Below are 22931 nucleotides of genomic sequence, written 5' to 3'. Positions count from 1 at the left end.
CTTCAGGCAGGTACTCTTCAGATTTTGGTAGCCCGAAAATTAATTTAACTAGCCCAAATAAAAAAAGACCTTTTTTTTAAATATAGAAAATCAGATAGGAGTCTAATCAAAAATGTTTTTAATACACAAATATAAACAAATATCAAGGAAGTAATTTTATTTCATTATATTTATTTCATTTAGTGTATCCACAGAATTTTTAAATATTAATTTAAAGCAATTCATAACCCTTTTAAGATCTGCAAAAGTAAAATAAACAGTAATGGGATTGGACAATGTAAAGTAGAATATTAAGCCATAAAATGGCATGATTTAAAATTAAGATACAGTTTCACACAAAAACAAAATATGTTACACTATGGCATTTCATCCTTTATAACATTAAAAGGGATAAATTGAGTTTATAATTTATTATATTTATTTAAAACATAAATATTACTGTACTTGTTTAGATTTTTAGAAGGCACCTTAACCCTCCTGTTATCCTTGGGGTCAATTTGACCCCATTCAATGTTTAACGTATGTACATAATTGACTTTTTTTTTTTTTTTGCTTCAGATTGAATGACTTTTCCTAATTTAATGGGGAAAACTTGGTAAACATAAAATTAACATGATATTATTTTTTCAATGCCCTGTACACATTTTGTCACATTCTTTGGGGTCAATTTGACCCCAGGGTCTTTTAGCTGTATAAAACATAAGAAATATAAAAAATTTACACACATTTGTTTTTGGGTGATATTGAGGTCACTATAACATGCTCTGATTTTATAATATGCACTATAATTTTATATGTTAAGTATAATAAAAATACAAATAAAAAAAACTAACACAACCATACCTGTAGTATTGCGAGAACCACTGACAGTTCACATGACATGGGGGTAGGGGGAATCCTAATTCTCACAAGAACTTTGATATTTCCCGTGTTTTTTGTGGGAGGAAAAAACATAATTCACATGGTTTACATGGTAGGTGCAAAGCTATAAAAGCTTGCACAGACGCTTTCTAATCTATTTCTCTTTGTGCTCTGTGGGCTCTCACTTTAAGCTCTCTCAGCAAAGGTTTTCTGTCAGTGAGATTTTGTCACAGGTGTTTGACAGTGAAAGTGTGGGGGGGTGTATTTCAGAGTGTTGTTAAGTAGTCAACAAAGACATCAATTACCTGAAACTAACCTTTTAGCAAAAAAAAAAAAAAAAAAAAAAAAAATCATATTCTAGAGGTTTTAAATTGCTGGGGTCAAATTGACCGCAGTGGAAAAAAGGTGTTAGCAGATTGTTAGAAGGTGTTAGAACAGTTGAAAAAATTTATTGGAAATGAAAAATTCATTCTCTGTCACGAGGGGGCGCTTTAGGAGCGCTGAAATATTACGGATTCCATAGCAACAGCTGTACACAAACCAGCATTAACGCAGTTTTATCAGACATGAAATGAAAATTCCAACGACACGTTTCTGAGGACAGTAACGGAGGAACGCCATCAAATGTAGCGAAGTAAAAGTAAAGTTTTTCCACTATAAATGTACTTGAGTAAGAGTAAAAGTACCTATCTTTAAATATACTCTATAAGGCCCGGTTTCACAGACAGGGTTTAGACTAAGCCAAGATTAGGCCAAAGTTGAATTAGGACATTTAAGCAATTTTCATAAATGTGATTAGAATAAAAACATTACTGGTGTGCATCTTGAGACAAAACAAAGGTACTAATATATTTTAGGATCAATCAGTGCAATTTTATTTTAGTTGAAACAACTCAGATTTACATTTTAGTCTAGGACTAGGCTTAAGCCTTGTCTGTGAAACCGGGGGTAAAAGTACTAGTTACCCCAAAAATTTACTCAAGTAAATGTAACGAAGTAAATGTAATTCGTTACTACCCACCTCTGGTTGTAACATCAAGTAAACATGTTATAATTTTCTTTTTCTTTTTTTTTCAGTATGCCTTGGAAGAGAAAGACAAACCGATGGGTGTCTCTAAATGTTCAAGTGTTTAAGTTCAGTTTTATTATGGCCAATTGCTATGACTGACAATTTTTTTTTTTTTTTTTTTTTTTTTTTTTTTGTCATAATCCCTGTTGCATAATGTTACATCTCATAATGTTTCATCTCACCCTAGGGGAATGTTACAGCTAACCCAGACTATGGGGTAAATTGTAACATTTCACTCCTCGTGTTTAGAACTAAAACATGCATTTTCTGTTTGTGCTGCAAAAATAACAGCTACACCATTTAATAGCAGATACTTGCAACTAGTTTGAATCACATTTTGAACACACTGGCTTAAAAGAACTCAGAGAAACAGACAGAAATGTCAAAAATATTACAACCATCCCCGGTCTCCCCTACTAGGATTGCATAACAATAATGACTTATTTTTAAATAGATAAATACTATTTGTGTAAAAAAAGAGTAAGCAAGAAAAGACACATTGCACTGGCATTTGCACAGCTACTGCATATTGCGTAAAGCAACACCATAGTCTTCATGTAGCGGCCCACAATCTAAGTACAAGATCCACTCTTCAGCACAATAGTAACCACAAAAATGTGAACAACAGAAACTCTTCTAAATCTGAACATAAAACACTTTCAACATATACTCTTTCAATCCAATCCTATGTAAAGTATGCTGGGACCTTTAAATCCACTGCCAACCTCCAGTAATGCATGTCTAGAGTTTGATGCAACTCTTTTACCACAATGTGAAAATGAAAATATATCAAACCTTAACATTTCTTACCTCTCCAGAATCTCTCCTCCTGCGATCTGGTATCACTAAAGTGTTTCTATTACTGCCTGGTGCTATTGTAGAACCGATACTCATTCTAGGTCCAACTAACATGTACCGTTTGTCTCCAGATCTGTACTGGATGCTGTGACACAGAGTCCCGTCATAATTTGTATCCTGTAAATACTTGGATGAATAGTCTGTCGATTTAGAGCACTGCATTACAATCAACACGATGATGCTGATGACAAAAAGCACTGAAACGGAGCCCAAAGTGATGATCAAGTAAAATGTCACATCGTTTTCCTCCACGTCTTTTACTGCGTTTTTCAAATCAGAAGCTGCAAAAGCTTCTTTGGGCTCCACAACTTTGACAATCACAGTCACTGTTGCTGAGAGTGAAATGTTCCCATTGTCTTTGACCAGTATGAGCAGTTTATGCTGGGCCTCGTCTGTTTCTGTGAATGAGCGAAGGGTCCTTATCTGTCCTGTGTAGCGGTCCAAACCAAAGAGACTATGGTCACTAACTTCCTGCAGCGAAAATAATAACCAGCCGTTGTATCCTATATCTGCGTCATAGGCTCTGACTTTAGTCACCAAATGACCTGCGTTCACATTATGAGGAATCTCTTCCACACCCTCAGCAGAACCGTTAGCACTGACTGGATATAAGATCACTGGAACATTGTCGTTCTGGTCCAGAATGAACACGTTCACTGTCACGTTACTGCTCAGAGATGGAGTTCCAGAGTCTGTAGCAAGAACTTTAAACTGGAACATTTTCACATTTTCAAAGTCAAAGCTCTTTAGTGCATAAATCTCCCCATTTTCAGAGTTAATATTAATGAAAGACGCATATTTGTTTTCATCTCCAGAGTTTCTCCAAATGTTATAGTGTACAACAGCATTTTCATCTAAATCACGATCAGAAGCAGATACTGAAAACAAAGATTTTCCTGGAATATTGTTTTCCGTCACATAAAAAGCATAAGGTGAAAGAGAAAATTCTGGACTATTGTCATTTACATCTGATACCTGCACAGTTATAGTTTTAACTGAAGACAGAGGTGGCTGGCCAGCATCTTTGGCTATTAATGTGATGTCATAGCGAGGCACAGTTTCTCTGTCAAGAGATGAGGCTGTAACCAATGAGTAAATGTTATCTTGGGATGATGCCGTTAGCCTGAAAGGTACGTCTTCAGTTATGTAGCACAACACTTTCCCATTTACACCCGAGTCCAAATCACTGACGCTGATTAAAGCCACTGTGGTTCCAATTTTAGAGTCTTCAGGCACTGCACTTGAAAATGATGTCACTTCTATCTCGGGCATATTGTCATTTACATCAATGATTTTTATGGTTATACTTTTATCTGATGTGAGTGGAACAGATCCTTTGTCTGATGCTTGGATATCTATTTCAAAGTTATTCATTTTTTCAAAATCTAGTGGGCCGATCACAGTCATTTCTCCAGTGCTGGAGTTTAAATCAAAAAGTTTTATTATCCTATTGTCTATATCCTTTCCAAATGAATAAAAAATGTCTCCATTTGGACCATCATCCATGTCAGTAGCATTAACCTGTATAACAGTTGTGCCAACAGGGACATTTTCTTGAAGCTTCACAGAGTAAACTTCTTGTGTGAAAACTGGCGTATTGTCATTAACATCTAAAACGTCAACTATTATATCCATTGTTCCAGACTTTGGGGGTCGCCCTCCATCGAGTGCAGTGAGAACTAGCTTGTATCTATGGTTTGTTTCTCTATCCAAAGGCTTTTGAATAATTAAAAAGGGCATTTTAAGATCTTCCCCGCGATCTTTAACCTCTATGCGGAAATTATCATTATGACTGAGTTTATATTGTTGAACGGAGTTCATGCCGCCATCGGGATCCCGCGCCGCCTGTAATTGATAACGAGCTCCAGGTAGGGCAGATTCCCATATTTCCAACCGCTTTCTTTTTTCCGGGAATGTCGGGGCATGATCATTGACGTCCACGATTTCAATCGACACGTAGTGAATCTCTAAAGGGTTTTCTAGCGCAATTTTTAGATTGATGACACATGAGCTGATTTTCTCGCACACCTCCTCGCGATCTATTTTTTCATTTACACTTAAAATCCCGTCATTCTGATTTACAGTGAACAGCGAGTCCCCAGAGGTTGAAACGATCCGAAATCCTCTCTCCTTTAACGTTCTGGTCTCGAGACCTAAATCCTTGGCAAGGTTTCCGACCACAGCTCCTTCTTTTTGCTCCTCAGAAAGAGAATATCGTATTTGTGCGCGTACCTCTCTCCAGAGCAGCATTCCCAGTGCCATGAATGTAAGTCTGAGGCGCCATGACGAACGCGCCCTTTGTTGCATTTTGCAGGGAATTAAAACGGCGTTCAAAGATGTTCCACTCTTAAATTTGGACCCATAACAAAATTAAACGCTGTCCATAAAATCCATGTTTTATGTTAGAAAATCCTTACGATGTGAAGCAGCTAGCTCTTGGCGAATGTGAAGGCAATGTCCACGGCGTTTAATGCGAACTGATCCAGAGAGCGAGTGAAACTACGAATAGACGATGCCACGTCAGGTCAGTATTTTTGGTGTGCACTGACACCATGCGAATTTATTTTTCACTGCAAACAAACTTAACTGAAAAATTAAAACAACAGATAGGCTAAGACGAAAAACATATTTATCTGACAAAATGATAAAATAATAAAAAAAAGAGCATAAATCAGAATAACAAAAACATTTAATTAAGTCATATTTAAGACAAGGTATTTATATCCAAATGGTGCATATAAGTGATTAGAATTGTTTACAAGCCATTACAGTAGTATTTTAGTTTAATATTTCATGCCAACCAAAAGAGTCCACTTATTTGTAGCCTAGAGACTTTCAATCAAAAATGTTAACTTGTGATATATTTTAAACAATCAATGGCATTAGAAAGTAGTTCACATTATAACAAATAAAGATATAGTAGCTGGATCATTTGTCACTCAATTATGTGAACCTGAAGCTTATTATCAAACATTTTAATTCTAATTCTCATTCTAAAGCAATCATAGTGTATCAGAGTAAGGACTATTTGATGCCCTTCCTTTACTAGTACTAGGATAGTATAACAATTATGACTTATTTTTAAATATAACTAATTTTAAGACTTAACTTTTATATGTAGGCAAAAAAGTGTAGACCTCCACACTAAACCCACAGTCTAAGTATGAGATCCACTCTTCAGCACAATATTAACCACAAAAAAATGCCAACAACAGAAACTCTTCTAAATCTGGACATTAAACACTAGCAAGTATGTCCTTCACTTAGTTACATTTCAACATGTGGTCTTCCAATTCAATCTCATGCAAAGTATGTTGAGACCCAGAAATCCACTGTCCAGCTTCAATAATCCATGTCTAAGTGTTTGATACTCTTTCACCACAATCTATATCTAAATGGGCATACAAATACATATAAAAATGAAAATATATCAAACCTTAAAGTTTCTTACCTCCCCAGAATCTCTCCTCCTGCGATCTGGTATCACTAGAGTGTTCCTATTACTGCCTGGTGCTATTGTAGAACCGATACTCATTCTGGGTCCAACTAACATGTACCGTTTGTCTCCAGATCTGTACTGAATGCTGTGACACAGAGTCCCGTCGTAATTTGTATCCTGTAAATACTTGGACGAATAGTCTGACGATTTAGAGCACTGCATTACAATCAACACGATGATGCTGATGACAAAAAGCACTGAAACCGAGCCCAAAGTGATGATCAAATAAAATGTCACATTGTTTTCCTCCTCATCTTTTACTGTTTTTTTCACATCAGAAGCTGCAAAAGCCTCTTTAGGCTCCACAACTTTGACAATCACAGTCGCTGTTGCTGAGAGTGAAACGTTCCCATTGTCTTTGACCAGTATAAGCAGCTTATGCTGGGCCTCGTCTGTTTCTGTGAATGAGCGAAGGGTTCTTATCTGTCCTGTATAGCGGTCCAAACCAAAGAGACTGTGGTCACTAACTTCCTGCAGTGAAAATAATAACCAGCCGTTGTATCCTATATCTGCGTCATAGGCTCTGACTTTAGTCACCAAATGACCTGCGTTCACATTACGAGGAATCTCTTCCACACCCTCAGCAGAACCGTTAGCGCTGACTGGATATAAGATCACTGGAACGTTGTCGTTCTGATCCAGAATGAACATGTTCACTGTCACGTTACTGCTCAGAGATGGAGTTCCAGAGTCTGTAGCGAGAACATGAAACTGGAACATTTTCACAATTTCAAAGTCAAAGCTCTTTAGTGCATAAATCTCCCCATTTTCAGAGTTAATATTAATGAAAGACGCATATTTGTTTTCTACACCATCTCTCCATATTTGGTAGCTGATTACACTGTTTTCACCTGCATCTTTGTCAGAGGCAGACACAGAAAATAAAGATTTTCCTGGAGCATTATTCTCCATCACATAAAATGCATAAGGGGAAAAAGAAAACTCTGGAACATTGTCATTAACATCTGATACCTGGACAGTTATAGATTTAACAGAAGACAGCGGTGGCTGACCAGCATCTTTGGCTTCTAATGTGATGTCATAGCGAGAAATTGCCTCTCTGTCAAGAGATGTTGTTGTCACTAATGAGTATGTATTTTCTTGTGATGATGGCATTAATTTAAAAGGTATGTCCTCAGGTAATGAACACGTGACTCTCCCATTAATTTCAGAGTCTAAATCAGTTACGCTGATTAAAGCCACCGTTGTGCCAGGTTTGGAGTCTTCAGGAATGGCATTTGAGAATGATGTCACTTCTATCTGAGGAGGATTATCATTTATATCAGCAATTTTTATAGTTATAATTTTATCTGTTGTTAGAGGAACAATTCCTTTGTCAGATGCTTGAATGTCAATCTGATATTTATCTTTTATCTCAAAATCCAAAAGACCTGTCACAATAATTTCTCCTGTGATTGGATTGACATTAAAAAGTTTACGCAACTTGTAATTGACGTTATGTCCTAATGAATAAACGACTTCCCCGTTCTGACCTTCGTCCAAATCAGTTGCGTTCACCCTTAAAACGATTGTGCCTACAGGTGCGTTTTCATTTAGCATTACAGTGTAAGAATCTTTAGTGAAAACAGGGGCGTTATCGTTTATATCTAATATATCTATCGCAATATCCATAGTTCCAGACTTTGGGGGTCTGCCTCCGTCTAAAGCAGTCAACTGTAATTTCATACTTTTTGTAAGCTCTCGGTCGAGCGGCTTTTGTAAAATCAACACGGGAGCTTTGCCGTCTTCATCACGATCTATAATTTCAATACGAAAGTAATCGGTGTGGCTTAGTTTATAAGTCTGAACTGCATTACTGCCGCTGTCTGGATCGCGAGCTGCCTGGAGCTGGAATCGCGCACCAGGAAGCACCGATTCGCCAATTTCTAAATGCTTTTCCTGCTCTGGGAATCTCGGAGCGTGGTCATTCACGTCTAGTACATCAACAGTCACGTAATGAATCTCGAGAGGATTTTCTAAAGCGATTTTTAGATTTATTAAACACGGGGTGCTTCTTTCGCACACCTCCTCTCTATCTAATTTACCGTTCACATACAAGACACCGTCATTCTGATTTACACTGAACATTGACTCGCCTGAAGTCGAAACGATACGAAATCCTCGCTCCTTTAAGGTTCTGTGATCAATACCCAAATCCTTTGCAACATTTCCCACAGCAGCTCCGTCCTTTTGCTCTTCAGAAATCGAGTAGCGTATTTGTGCCCAAACCGTTTTGCCAAAAACAAGCGATACAACAATGAAGATGATTTTCACATGCTGCTCAAGCCACTGATCACGTCTTCTTTGTCCCATTTTTGCAATGTACTGGTTCCACAGGAATCTCACAACGACTGTCCAAATATTATTCCAATGACCATATGACAGATTCCTTAATCCTCGATAGATATTACGAAGAAAAACAAAGGACAAAAGTACCGAGCAAGGTACGCCGCTGATGAAAAAGACCTAATACAAATCTAAATGGTGACGAAAAAACAGGGAGGTACTCTGACGTTTGGAGTTTCATTTCAGATTTACACTGACACCTGGCGCTCTTTCGTTGCATTGCTATCTACGAATCCTTAATAACATCAATTAAACATTATATAAGTTATTCAAGCTCGTCTAGTACACCTAAAATGTATACAGAAATAGAAAGAATGACAACAGAACAGAAAGCTGCATCATGTATTCAGCACCAAGGACAGCGACTCTTGCTCTCATGGTTACATTCACAATTTGTTCAGTCATTAAGGCATATCAATAAATCCAAGAATAGTATGGAATTCACATGTATGCGTAGCTACAAAAAAATAAAAGTACTAAAAAGTATTTAAAACAATAAAAGTATAATTGTGGCTATAAATGCAATATAGCACAACACTAGTCCTTTTCTTACCTCTCCAGAATCTGTCCTCCTGCGATCTGGTATCACTAGAGTATTTCCATTACTGCCAGGGACTATAGTAGAGCCGATACTCATTCTGGGTCCAACTAACATGTACCGTTTGTCTCCAGATCTGTACTGGATGCTGTGACACAGAGTCCCATCGTAATTTGCATCCTGTAAATACTTGGACGAATAGTCTGTCGATTTAGAGCACTGCATTACAATCAACACGATGATGCTGATGACAAAAAGCACTGAAACCGAGCCCAAAGTGATGATCAAATAAAATGTCACGCCATTTTCCTCCTCGTCTTTTACTGCGTTTTTCACATCAGAAGCTGCAAAAGCCTCTTTTGGCTCCACAATTTTGACAATCACAGTAGCTGTTGTTGAGAGTGAAATGTTCCCATTGTCTTTGACCAGTATGAGCAGTTTATGCTGGGCCTCGTCTGTTTCTGTCAATGAGCGAAGGGTCCTTATCTGTCCTGTATAGCGGTCCAAACCAAAAAGACTGTGGTCACTAACTTCCTGCAGTGAAAATAATAACCAGCCGTTGTATCCTATATCTGCGTCATAGGCTCTGACTTTAGTCACCAAATGACCTGCGTTCACATTACGGGGAATCTCTTCCACACCCTCAGCAGAACCATTAGCACTGACTGGATATAAGATCACTGGAACGTTGTCATTCTGATCCAAAATAAACACGTTCACTGTCACGTTACTGCTCAGAAATGGAGTTCCAGAGTCTGTAGCGAGAACATGGAACTGGAACATTTTATCAGTTTCAAAGTCAAAGCTCTTTAGTGCATAAATCTCCCCATTTTCAGAGTTAATATTAATGAAAGACGCATATTTGTTTTCTACACCATCTCTCCATATTTGGTAGCTGATTACACTGTTTTCACCTGCATCTTTGTCAGAGGCAGACACAGAAAATAAAGATTTTCCTGGAGCATTATTCTCCATCACATAACATGCATAAGGGGAAAAAGAAAACTCTGGAACATTGTCATTAACATCTGATACCTGGACAGTTATAGATTTAACAGAAGACAGCGGTGGCTGACCAGCATCTTTGGCTTCTAATGTGATGTCATAGCGAGATATTGTCTCTCTGTCAAGAGATGTTGTTGTCACTAATGAGTATGTATTTTCTTGTGTTGATGGCATTAATTTAAAAGGTATGTCCTCTTGTAATGAACACATGACTCTACCATTAATTTCAGAGTCTAAATCAGAGACACTTATTAAAGCCACCGTTGTGCCAGGTTTGGAGTCTTCAGGAATGGCATTTGAGAACGATGTAACTTCTATCTGAGGAGGATTGTCATTTACATCAGCAATTTTTATAGTTAAACTTTTATCTGTTGTTAGAGGAACAGTTCCTTTGTCAGACGCTTGAATATCAATCTCATATTTGTCTTTAACTTCAAAATCCAAAAGACCGGTCACAACGATTTCTCCTGTGATTGGATTAACATTAAAAAGTTTACGCAGTTTATCACTGACGTCGTGTCCTAATGAATAAACTATTTCACTGTTCTGGCCTTCGTCCAAATCAGTTGCATTCACCCTAAATATTGTTGTGCCGACGGGTGTGTTTTCATTCAGCATTACAGTATAAGCTTCTTTAGTGAAAACAGGTGCATTATCGTTTATATCTAAAACATCTATTGTTATCTCCATAGTTCCAGACTTGGGTGGTCTGCCTCCGTCTAAAGCAGTGAGCTGCAATTTCATACGTTTTGTAACCTCTCTGTCGAGCGGCTTTTGTAAAGTCAGCACGGGAACTTTGCCGTCTTCATCGCGATCTTTAATTTCAATACGGAAGTAATCGGTGTGGCTCAGTTTATAAGTCTGAACTGAATTACTGCCACTGTCTGGATCGCGGGCTGCCTGAAGCTGGAATCGCGCACCAGGAAGCACCGTTTCGCTTATTTCTAAATGTTTTTCCTGATCTTGGAATCTCGGAGCGTGGTCATTCACGTCTATTACACCAACAGTAACGTAATGAATCTCGAGAGGATTTTCTAAAGCGATTTTTAGATTTATTAAACACGGGGTGCTTCGTTCGCACACCTCCTCTCTATCTAATTTACCGTTCACATACAAGACACCGTCATTCTGATTTACACTGAACATTGACTCGCCTGAAGTCGAGACGATACGAAATCCTCGCTCCTTTAAGGTTCTGTGATCAATACCCAAATCCTTTGCAACATTTCCCACAGCAGCTCCGTCCTTTTGCTCTTCAGAAATCGAGTAGCGTATTTGTGCCCAAACCGTTTTGCCAAAAGCAAGCGATACAACAATGAGGATGATTTTCACATGCAGCTCAGGCCACTGATTACGTCTTCTTTGTTCCATTTTTGCAATGTATTGGTTCCACAACAATCTCACAACGACTGTCCAAATATTAATCCAATGACCACATGACAGATTCCTTAATCCTCGATAGATATTACGAAGAAAAAACAAAAGACAAAAGCACCAAGCAAGGCACGCCGCTGATGAAAAAAAGAGATCATATACAAATCTAAATGATGACGAAAAAACAGGGAGGTACTCTGACGTTTGGAGTTTCACTTTAGATTTACACTGACACCTGGCGCTCTTTCGTTGCATTGTTATTTATTAAAACCCACGAATTCATAATAATATTTTATAATTTAATAAAGCTCGTCTAATACACCTAAAATATATACAGAAATAGAAAGAATTACAACGCTGCATGTATTCAGCACCAAGGACAGCGACTCTTGCTGTCACGGTTACATTCACAACTTGTATAGTCATTAGGGCACAGCAAAAAATCCAAGAATAGTATAGAATATAAACAATAAAATAAAAGTACTAAAAAGTATTTAAAACAATAAAAGTACAATTGTGGCTATAAATGTAATATAGCACAACCCTAGTACCTCTCCAGAATCTCTTCTCCTGCGATCTGGTATCACTAGTGTATTTCCATTACTGCCCAGGACTATAGTAGAGCCGATACTCATTCTGGGTCCAACTAACATGTACCGTTTGTCTCCAGACCTGCCTCTAACATTTCAACATATACTCTTCCAATGCAATCCCATGCAAAGTTTGTGGGACCCAGAAATCCACTGTCCAACACCAATAATACAAATCTAAGTGTTTGATGCAACTCCTTCACCATCTCTACATCTAAATGGTAATGGGCATACAAATACATATAAAAATAAAAATATATCAAACCTTAAAAGTCTCTTACCTCCCCAGAATCTCTCCTCCTGCGATCTGGTATCACTAGAGTGTTCCTATTACTGCCTGGTGCTATTGTAGAACCGATACTCATTCTGGGTCCAACTAACATGTACCGTTTGTCTCCAGATCTGTACTGGATGCTGTGACACAGAGTCCCGTCATAATTTGTATCCTGTAAATACTTGGACGAATAGTCTGTCGATTTAGAGCACTGCATTACAATCAACACGATGATGCTGATGACAAAAAGCACTGAAACCGAGGCCAAAGTGATGATCAAATAAAACGTCACGTTGTTTTCATCCTCGTCTTTTACTGTGTTTTTCACATCAGAAGCTGCAAAAGCCTCTTTGGGCTCCACAACTTTGACAATCACAGTCGCTGTTGCTGAGAGTGAAATGTTCCCATTGTCTTTGACCAGTATGAGCAGTTTATGCTGGGCCTCGTCTGTTTCTGTGAATGAGCGAAGGGTCCTTATCTGTCCTGTATAGCGGTCCAAACCAAACAGACTGTGGTCACTAACTTCTTGCAGTGAAAATAATAACCAGCCGTTGTATCCTATATCTGCGTCATAGGCTCTGATTTTAGTCCATAAATGGCCTGCGTTCACATTACGGGGAATCTCTTCCACACCCTCAGCAGAACCGTTAGCGCTGACTGGATATAAGATCACTGGAACGTTGTCGTTCTGATCCAAAATGAACACGTTTACTGTCACATTACTGCTCAGAGATGGAGTTCCAGAGTCTGTAGCAACGACTTGGAACTGGAATGTTTTTACAGTTTCAAAGTCAAAACTCTTTAGCGCATAAATCTCCCCATTTTCAGAGTTAATATTAATGAAAGATGTATATTTGTTTTCCTCGCTATTTTCTCTCCATATTTGATAGCTGATTATAGCATTCTCGTTTGAGTCCTTGTCAGAGGCAGATATCGAAAATAAAAATTTGCCTGGGACATTATTTTCCATCACATAAAACACGTACGGAGATAATGAGAATTCCGGACTATTGTCATTTACATCTGATATCAGAAGAGTTATAGATTTAACAGAAGACAACGATGGCTGCCCCGCATCTTTTGCAACTAATGTTATGTCATATTGATATTTCGATTCTCTGTCAAGTAATCCAGAGGTAACTAAAGAATATATATTATCCTGTAATGACGGCATTAGTTTAAAAGGTATATCATCAGAGAGTGAACAGGAGATTTTTCCATTGTGCCCAGAGTCTAAATCGGTGATGCTTATCAAAGCCACTGTAGTACCAGGTCTGGAATCCTCTGGAATGGCGCTTGAAAATGAAGTCACTTCCATTTCAGGTGCATTATCATTTACGTCAACGATTTTTATGATTACAGTTTTATCTGTCGCAAGCGGAACAGTTCCTTTGTCTGATGCCTGAATGTCAATTTCATATATATCTTTGACCTCAAAATCTAAAAGACCATTCACAATAATTTCTCCAGTTACTGAATTAACTTGAAAAAGTTCACGTAAGTTATCATTAACGTTATGTCCTAAAGCATAAACTACTTGTCCATTTTGACCCTCGTCCAAATCAGTGGCATTAACCTGTACAACTGTTGTGCCCACGGGTGCGTTTTCATTCAGCACAACAGTGTAAGATTCTTTCGTAAATATAGGCACATTATCGTTTATATCCAGGACATCAATCAATATTTCTATTGAGCCAGACTTAGGAGGTCTGCCCCCATCTAAAGCAGTTAATACTAATTTTATGCTTTTCGTCATTTCTCTGTCAAGTGGCTTGTGTAAAATCAGAATAGGAATTTTACCATCCTCACGGTCTTTAATTTCAAGACGAAAATGATCGTCGTGGCTGAGTTTGTAGGTCTGAACCGAATTGCTTCCACTGTCAGGATCACGCGCTGCCTGTAGCGGATATCTTGCGCCTGGCAAAGCAGATTCCCCAATTTCCAGCCGCCTTTCATTCTCTGGAAACCGTGGACTGTGATCGTTTACATCTAATATCTCTACAGTGACATAGTGGACTTCTAGTGGGTTTTCTAGAGCGATTTTGAGATTGATTAAACACGGGGTGCTTCTCTCGCACACATCTTCTCTATCTATTTTACCATTCACATACAAGATGCCGTCATTCTGATTTAAATTGAACATGGACTCGCCTGATGTCGACACGATGCGGAATCCCCTCTCCTTTAGTGTTCTGTGATCAATACCTAAATCTTTCGCGATATTTCCCACTGCAGCCCCGTCCTTCTGCTCCTCCGAAATCGAGTACCGTATTTGTGCCCAAACTGCTCTCCCAAACAACAGCGATACAGCAATGAAAGCGATCGCATTAAGCTCCAGCTGATGAGAACATCTTCTTTGTTCCATTTTTCTGATATTACAAAAATCCATTCCAACGGAATTTCAAGATCAATCTACAGACATTTGCTGTACAGTTCCATCGTTGCTCACATTTAGCTGAAAACCAGTCAGAAGATCCAAAGACGTTGTACTCAATACTGACAAATCTTACAGTACCCGTGCTGAAAATGAGAAACCATACGAATAAACTGAGAGGGTGGAACAAAAAAACCTTGAACAACCGTCTGACGTCACGAGTGTTTCTTTAGGTTTACACTGACATCTCGCGATCTAAACCGTTAGTTGCATTGCAGCGTCCAAAAACATTTCACTGGTGCCAAAGGCATGTTTTATCAGTGTACTTCAAAACCATCGGCACAAATTGTGGTTTAAACTATGATTAAATACCCAAAATTCTCCTATTAGACAGAACGTACTGATTCATGAAAAAGACTGAGTTAAAGGGAAACATAGGGAAAGAGAGAAAAAGTCTAAAAAGATCCAGCTGCTAAGACCAGCCTCACAACTTTGAACCAGAAAATATGCTTTTAGAACAAGCACAGAAACGCACATACCATAGAATAAACATCAGCAACACAGGTAACTTAAACAGGACTGTAAACAAAGAGCTTTTTATTATAAAAAATATAATAAATTACCATTACTCTATGGAAATGCAATTTGAGGTTAATTAATAAACCTAATAGGACAAAAACATTAAGAGACAGCAGTCATCAAATTCAGCCAAATAAAATAATAAATAAAACCAACTAACAACTAATAATTCCCAGATAGTAGTGATACACATCCATCATTAACCCAGAGCTACCAATAGCTGATCCCAGAGAAAAGTCATTTTGTTTTACAGTGGATTTTTACAAACAAAGACATGACCAAATCAACCAAATCCAAAATTTAAAACAAAAATAAAACAAAAATCTACAATCCACACTGAACAGAGGCAGCATTGTAAAGCAAACAGAAATGCATGACCATCCTTAAACTAAAACAAGTCCATATACCATATATAGGCACAGACAGACCTGGCAAACAAAATACTGCACTGCACACTAAATTAAACAGAAATAGAGTTGTACTTTATTAACATGCCTCAATTAAATTTATATTAAGAAACCATTTTCTTACTTCACAACCCACCACAATAACTTTAATCATATTTAACTTTAATCATAACTTATTAATAATTTGACGCTCAATCCTGGCTGCAAGATATAAAAGGTCTGTTATGAAAAAAATAAACAAACAAATAAATAAATAAAAAATAAATAAAACAGAACTGCAATACACCATGACCAGAGAAGAGATAGGATAATTGTGCAACATGCATAAAAGGAAAACAGAATAAAAATTGCTCTATTCCTACTTATTTTATTAATACCCAATTCATTTCTTTCCTTCTTCAATGGCTATATGTCCTGGGCTTTAGTAATGTCTAGTAAAGTCTAAATAATAAATAAAATATGAATCTAAGAATGACAGAGACACTAACAGTGTTCCATTTAAAAAACAGTCTGAACAGGCTCAGTACCACGGACAGTAGCCAAATTCTGCCTTAAGATTGTTTCCTACAACTAATACACAGATGCATAAGTAATTTGCTTACCTCTCCAGAATCTCTCCTCCTGTGATCTGGTATGACTAGAGTATTTCCATTACTGCCCGGGACTATAGTAGAGCCGATACTCATTCTGGGTCCAACTAACATGTACCGTTTGTCTCCAGATCTGTACTGGATGCTGTGACACAGAGTCCCATCGTAATTTGCATCCTGTAAATACTTGGACGAATAGTCTGTCGATTTAGAGCACTGCATTACAATCAACATGATGATGCTGACAACAAAAAGCACTGAAACCGAGCCCAAAGTGATGATCAAATAAAATGTCACATTGTTTTCCTCCTCATCTTTTACTGCGTTTTTCACATCAGAAGCTGCAAAGGCTTCTTTGGGCTCCACAACTTTGACAATCACAGTCGCTGTTGCTGAGAGTGAAATATTTCCGTTGTCTTTGACCAGTATGAGCAGTTTATGCTGGGGCTCGTCTGTTTCAGTGAATGAGCGAAGGGTTCTCATCTGTCCTGTATAGCGGTCCAAACCAAAGAGACTGTGGTCACTAACTTCTTGCAGTGAAAATAACAACCAGCCGTTGTATCCTATATCTGCGTCATATGCTCTGACTTTAGTCACCAAATGACCTGCGTTCACATTACGGGGAATCTCTTCCACACCCTCAGCAGAACCGTTAGCACTGACTGGATATAAGATCACTGGAACATTGTCGTTCTGATCCAGAATGAACACGTTTACTGTCACGTTACTGCTCAGAGATGGAGTTCCAGAGTCTGTAGCAACAACTTGGAATTGGAATGTTTTAACTGTTTCAAAGTCAAAGCTCTTCAGTGCATAAATCTCCCCATTTTCAGAGTTAATATTAATGAAGGATGTATATTTGTTTTCCTCATTGCTTTCTCTAAATATGTGATAGCTAACTATAGCATTTTCATTAGAGTCTTTGTCAGTAGCAGACACAGAAAATAAAAATTTGCCTGGGACATTGTTTTCCATCACATAAAATGCATACGGGGAAAATGAGAATTCTGGGCTATTGTCATTTACATCTGATATCAGAACTGTTATAGTTTTCACAGAAGACAATGATGGCTGTCCCATATCTTTTGCAACTAATGTGATGTCATACTGAAATTTTGTTTCCCTGTCTAAAGGTGATGTGGTAACTAATGAATATGTGCTATGCTGTGAAGAAGGTATTAGTTTGAAAGGCATGTCATCTTCTAAAGAACAAGAGACTTTGCCATTGAGTCCAGAGTCTAAATCAGAGACACTAATCAAAGCCACTGTAGTACCAGGTCTAGAATCCTCTGGAATGGAGTTTGAAAATGATGTGACCTCTATTTCTGGAGCATTATCATTTACATCAACTATCTTTATAGTCACGCTCTTATCAGTAATCATTGGAATTAGTCCCTTGTCAGATGCTTCTATATCAATCTCATAGCTGTCTTTGTCCTCATAATCTAATAGCCCCTTTACTGTTATCTCACCAGTGATGGTGTTAATATCAAACAGTTTTCGTGCTTTACTATTAACACTTTTACCAAATGAATAAACTATCTCACCATTCGGGCCCTCATCCAAATCTGTGGCGTTGACCTGTATCACAGTTGTACCTATAGGTGCATTTTCATTCAGCATGACCGAATAAACGTCTTTGGTAAAAACTGGCACATTGTCATTTATATCTATCACTTCGATCGTTATATCCATTGTCCCTGATTTGGCAGGCTTTCCTCCATCAACAGCTGTTAACTGTAAATTAATGGTTCGAGTTAGCTCCCGGTCTAAAGACTTTTGTAAAATTAGTATTGGAATTTTGCCATCTTCTCCACGATCTTTGACTTCAAGACGGAAATTATCATTGTGACTGAGTTTGTAATGATGCAAAGAATTGCTGCCACTGTCAGAATCGCGAGCCGACTCAAGTTGAAATCGTGCACCGGGTAGGGCAGATTCCCCAATCTCTAAGTGCATTTCGCTCGCAGGAAAAATCGGAGCGTGGTCGTTTACATCCAAAATCTCAACAGTTACGTAGTGGATTTCAAGTTGGTTTTCTAGAGCGATTTTCAGATTGATTAAACACGGGGTGCTCCTCTCGCACACCTCTTCTCTGTCTATTTTACCGTTCACATACAAAACACCGTCATTCTGATTCACACTGAACATAGACTCGCCTGAGGTTGAGACGATGCGAAATCCTCGCTCTTTTAAACTTCTATGATCTATGCCCAAATCCTTCGCAATATTTCCAACAGCAGATCCGTCCTTCTGCTCTTCTGAGATGGAGTACTGAATTTGCGCTCGTGCTATCGCACCAAAAATAAGCAATGCAGCCATTAGAGTGAATTTCGCGTGCTCCTTCAGCCATCGAGCGTGTCTTCTTTGTTCCATTTTGCAGATAACACAGACGGGTTCTACGTTCCCTATAATTCATCTATATTACTCGCTCGACTAGATTAAGCATTTCTTTTACATCTAAAGGCTAACATTTGCTGAAGAGGAAAAAAAAACGAATCGCTTAATAGCAAAAGCAAGAAAACACTAAATCCACCGACCAGCAGGAAAGACCAGCAATAAATGCAAAGGGGAGGAATAACAGTGTTTGACGTCATGAGCCCCACTCTAGGACTACACTGACACCTCGCGATTTTACAGCTGTAGTGTACAGCATTCTATTGCACAGTAGCTATATATCAGAATGAACCAAATATGAGAATAACGCAACACGTCTACATAAATACATATAAATACAGCAGCAATGCAGAAAATAATATAATGCAGACAAAATAATAAAAAATCAGCACCATAGACAGCGATGTCATTTCCAAGTTCAGTATCGCAATTTAGTGACTCTTTTATTATAGTTGAACAATATACTCCTTATGATAGAGTCTAGCTCATTATCTTACAAACTCCCACGAAAAAAGTTTTAAATCTAATGCTAAATATATCAGCTACAGAAAGCCAGAGCTGGGCCTAGAGAAAAAAAAATCAGTCGTTTCTGTTAAGAAGATAAAATTCGCTTACCTCTCCAGAATCTCTTCTCCTGCGATCTGGTATCACTAGAGTATTTCCATTACTGCCCGGGACTATAGTAGAGCCGATACTCATTCTGGGTCCAACTAACATGTACCGTTTGTCTCCAGATCTGTACTGAATGCTGTGACACAGAGTCCCGTCATAATTTGTATCCTGTAAATATTTGGACGAATAGTCTGTCGATTTAGAGCACTGCATTACAATCAACATGATAACGCTGATGACAAAAAGCACTGAAACCGAGCCCAAAGTGATGATCAAATAAAATGTCACGTTGTTTTCCTCCTCGTCTTTGGCTGGTTTACTCACATCAGAAGCTGCAAAAGCCTCTTTGGGCTCCACAACTCTGACAATCACAGTCGCTGTTACTGAGAGTGAAATGTTCCCATTGTCTTTGACCAGTATGAGCAGTTTATGCTGGGCCTCGTCTGTTTCTGTAAATGAGCGAAGGGTCCTTATCTGTCCTGTATAGCGGTCCAAACCAAACAGACTGTGGTCACTAACTTCCTGCAGTGAAAATAATAACCAGCCGTTGTATCCTATATCTGCGTCATAGGCTCTGACTTTAGTCACCAAATGACCTGCGTTCACATTACGGGGAATCTCTTCCACACCCTCAGCAGAACCGTTAGTGCTGACTGGATATAAGATCACTGGAACGTTGTCGTTCTGATCCAGAATAAACACGTTCACTGTCACGTTACTGCTCAGAGATGGAGTTCCAGAGTCTGTAGCGAGAACATGAAACTGAAAAGTTTTAATTGCTTCGAAATCGAAACTTTTAAGCGAATGAATAACCCCTGTTTCTGAATTTATATTCAAGAATGACATTATGTCGTTCTGTGCCCCTCCTCCTCTGTTTATTTGATACGATATCAGGGCATTTTCATTCACGTCTTTATCAGATGCTCTCACTGAGAATATTGAGGCTCCAGGAGCATTATTTTCAAATATGTAAAGTTCAAGGATATTACTAGAAAATTCAGGTTGGTTGTCATTTACATCTGCTACTTGGATGCTTAAGGTTTTGATGGATGATAAAGGCGGCTGACCTAAATCTGTTGCTGTAACTGTGATGTCATAATGGGGCACAAGTTCACGATCCAAACGCCCCTTTGTCACCAGCGAATACATATTATCTTGAAAAGAGGGTTTTAACTCGAAAGGAACATTCCCTGATAAACTACATACAACTTTCCCATTAACACCAGAGTCTTTATCTGAGACACTAATCAAAGCAATTACTGTTCCAGGTTTAGAGTCTTCAGCAACAATATTAGATAATGATGTCAGCTCAATTTCAGGCTGATTATCGTTTATATCTTGTATTCTTATAATAACACGACCTTGAACTGTCCAGGGAGGCTGTCCTTTATCTGAAGCCTGAATATCCAGTTTATAAACGTCTGTGTCCTCAAAGTCTACCTGGCCTTTCACCTTTATTTCGCCTGTAACGCGATCCAATTGAAATACGTCATAAACTTTGCGCTTTAAAGTTTTGCCAAGGGAATATTCAATTTCACTGTTTGAGCCCTCGTCGCTGTCAGTTGCCTTTATTTTAATCACAGTCGTTCCAACTGGGGAATTTTCATGTAAACTGACAGAATATGTCTCTTGACTGAACACAGGACGATTATCATTAATATCCAACACGGTTACAGTAATGTTAAGGGCACCTGATTTCGGAGGGTTTCCACCATCGATGGCTTTCAAAATTAGCAGGTGTTCTGACTTGTGTTCGCGATCGAGTGGTTTTTTCAACACTAAAAAAGGGATTTTTTCCTCATCGCTGTTTCTTATGTCAATCTCGAAATTTTCGTCCTGACTCAGTTTATACAAACGAACAGAATATGGTGAGGCATCCTGGTCTCGTGCAGCGTGCAGTTGGAAGCTCGTTCCTACAGGGGTGTGTTCTGCAATCTCGAAATGTTGATTCTGTTCAGAAAAACTAGGATAGTTATCATTTATGTCTGTTATTTCCACCGCAACATAGTGGATTTCTAAAGGATTTTCGACCGCAGTTTTTAGATTTACTACGCATGCACCGTTTCCGTCACAAAGCTCCTCTCTGTCAATGCTTTTAAGAATATACAATTCGCCATTGTTCTGATTTACCTGGAAAAACGCATCTTTAGAACCAGAGACTATACGGAACCGTCTGTCGAGCAACGTACTCACGTCAAGTCCCAGATCCTTAGCAATATTTCCCACAACAGATCCCTCTTTCATTTCCTCTGGAACAGTGTATCTTATCTGAGCTGAAACCTGCGGTCCGAAGCAGAGAAGAAAGGAGAAACACAAAGCCATCCACCAATTCTCCCACCAGCGTCTTTGTCCATCCATCGTTAAGAATTCCTTCAAAACAGCTTAAAACAAGTAACGGAGGAGTTCAGTTGAAATTGTCTATTCCCAGGTGCAACATTATTGATTAAATAACATCGAATTCTTAAACATTTCCTATATTTCCGCTTCCCCCGATATACTCGTCAGCTGCTGTCACCGTTGAACTGAACAGAACAACCATGCGCACCACATATAGATAGGGCCAAAGCTCAACTTTATATCCTAATGTAACACTGACACCACATGGTACAAAAGGAGAAGTAGTACATGTAAACTGTCACGTTCAAAAAGAAATGCTGATCAACTCAAGACATAACATTTAAGCAAAATACACAGCATAGCAATTGTAGTGTTTGTATGCAGTCCTGTTCCATGTTTTCTGTTCAGCACCCTACCTCTGATGTAAGCACGTAAGCACGTCGAGAGTGAGGAAGTAATCAAGCTTGTGTAATGGATATAGAGCATGTGAAGGATATAGAAAGTAAACTGCACGTTCGATAACAACCCTGTCTGTCTACGCATCTTTCTTTTCTTATACCAAAGAATGCTACAACTTGGCGACGAGTGATAAACAGATCTGAACCCAAACGAAAAAAAAAAAAAAAAAACGCTGGTTGGATCAAAGAGACAATAAAAATGACGACTCTTCCACATTTTCCGATGTTCGATTTCCACTCCGAACCCAGCTCAGTCGGCTCGCGATGGAAAAAATGGCAGAGTCGATTCGACAATTACCTAAAAGCGTTCAACATAGAAGAGGACAAGCAGAAAAGAGCACTCTTACTTCATCACGCGGGATCTGAGGTGTTTGACATTTTTGAAACGCTGCCAGAAACTGGAGAAGACTACGCTACTGCGGTAAGCAAGCTAGACGCGTATTTCTGTCCAAAAGCAAATCCAGAGTATGAAACATACTTATTCAGGCAAGCAAGACAACATGAAGATGAAACACTGGATGCGTATCACACAAGATTGAGACAGATGGCAACAAAATGCGAGTTCCTGAACGTGGACAAAGAGATCAAATCACAAATAATTCTAAGCTGCAGTTCATCGCGTCTCCGAAAGATGGCACTACGAGACGGCACAATGACGCTACAACAATTACTAGACGCAGGAAGAGCTCAAGAAACAGCAGATAAACAAGCAGCAGGCATAGAAGAGATGCATGCAAAGTCGTCTAAATCATTTACAACACAC

At 38.6% G+C, this 22931-nt stretch overlaps 6 protein-coding genes across 6 annotated transcripts; all 6 read right to left on the bottom strand.

Annotated features, from left to right (window-relative positions):
- Positions 1–2719: 2719 nt before the first annotated feature.
- On the bottom strand, positions 2720–5238 carry LOC141288057 (protocadherin alpha-8-like). The gene has a single exon (XM_073820175.1). It carries the CDS (start codon positions 5093–5095, stop codon positions 2720–2722), a length of 2376 nt encoding a protein of 791 aa, XP_073676276.1. The 5' UTR covers positions 5096–5238.
- Positions 5239–6218: 980 nt separating this feature from the next.
- On the bottom strand, positions 6219–8614 carry LOC141288056 (protocadherin alpha-3-like). The gene has a single exon (XM_073820174.1). It carries the CDS (start codon positions 8598–8600, stop codon positions 6219–6221), a length of 2382 nt encoding a protein of 793 aa, XP_073676275.1. The 5' UTR covers positions 8601–8614.
- Positions 8615–8912: 298 nt separating this feature from the next.
- Positions 8913–11547, bottom strand: LOC141288054 (protocadherin alpha-3-like). Its single transcript, XM_073820173.1, has 2 exons — positions 9187–11547; positions 8913–8921 (listed from the first exon to the last, which is right to left on the bottom strand). The coding sequence occupies exons 1-2, from the start codon at positions 11545–11547 to the stop codon at positions 8913–8915; spliced, it is 2370 nt and encodes a 789-aa protein (XP_073676274.1).
- An 859-nt stretch (positions 11548–12406) lies between these two features.
- LOC141288053 (protocadherin beta-15-like) lies at positions 12407–14902 on the bottom strand. The gene has a single exon (XM_073820172.1). The coding sequence runs from the start codon at positions 14801–14803 to the stop codon at positions 12407–12409; it is 2397 nt and encodes a 798-aa protein (XP_073676273.1). The 5' UTR covers positions 14804–14902.
- A 1423-nt stretch (positions 14903–16325) lies between these two features.
- Positions 16326–18836, bottom strand: LOC141288052 (protocadherin alpha-3-like). Its single transcript, XM_073820171.1, has one exon. The coding sequence runs from the start codon at positions 18738–18740 to the stop codon at positions 16326–16328; it is 2415 nt and encodes an 804-aa protein (XP_073676272.1). The 5' UTR covers positions 18741–18836.
- Positions 18837–19340: 504 nt separating this feature from the next.
- Positions 19341–21867, bottom strand: LOC141288051 (protocadherin alpha-8-like). Its single transcript, XM_073820170.1, has one exon. The coding sequence runs from the start codon at positions 21729–21731 to the stop codon at positions 19341–19343; it is 2391 nt and encodes a 796-aa protein (XP_073676271.1). The 5' UTR covers positions 21732–21867.
- Between the last annotated feature and the right edge of the window lie 1064 nt (positions 21868–22931).

This window comes from Garra rufa, chromosome 16, assembly GCF_049309525.1.
Source record: "Garra rufa chromosome 16, GarRuf1.0, whole genome shotgun sequence".
NCBI classification, from domain to species: domain Eukaryota; kingdom Metazoa; phylum Chordata; class Actinopteri; order Cypriniformes; family Cyprinidae; genus Garra; species Garra rufa.
Note: the sequence above shows the minus strand (reverse complement) of the source record. Positions and strands in the feature narration are given on the sequence as shown.

Coding starts and splice junctions, on each gene's coding strand:
- LOC141288057 (XM_073820175.1), bottom strand. CDS start 5,095: ATGCAACAAAGGGCGCGTTCGTCATGGCGCCTCAGACTTACATTCATG.
- LOC141288056 (XM_073820174.1), bottom strand. CDS start 8,600: ATGGGACAAAGAAGACGTGATCAGTGGCTTGAGCAGCATGTGAAAATC.
- LOC141288054 (XM_073820173.1), bottom strand. CDS start 11,547: ATGGAACAAAGAAGACGTAATCAGTGGCCTGAGCTGCATGTGAAAATC.
- LOC141288053 (XM_073820172.1), bottom strand. CDS start 14,803: ATGGATTTTTGTAATATCAGAAAAATGGAACAAAGAAGATGTTCTCAT.
- LOC141288052 (XM_073820171.1), bottom strand. CDS start 18,740: ATGGAACAAAGAAGACACGCTCGATGGCTGAAGGAGCACGCGAAATTC.
- LOC141288051 (XM_073820170.1), bottom strand. CDS start 21,731: ATGGATGGACAAAGACGCTGGTGGGAGAATTGGTGGATGGCTTTGTGT.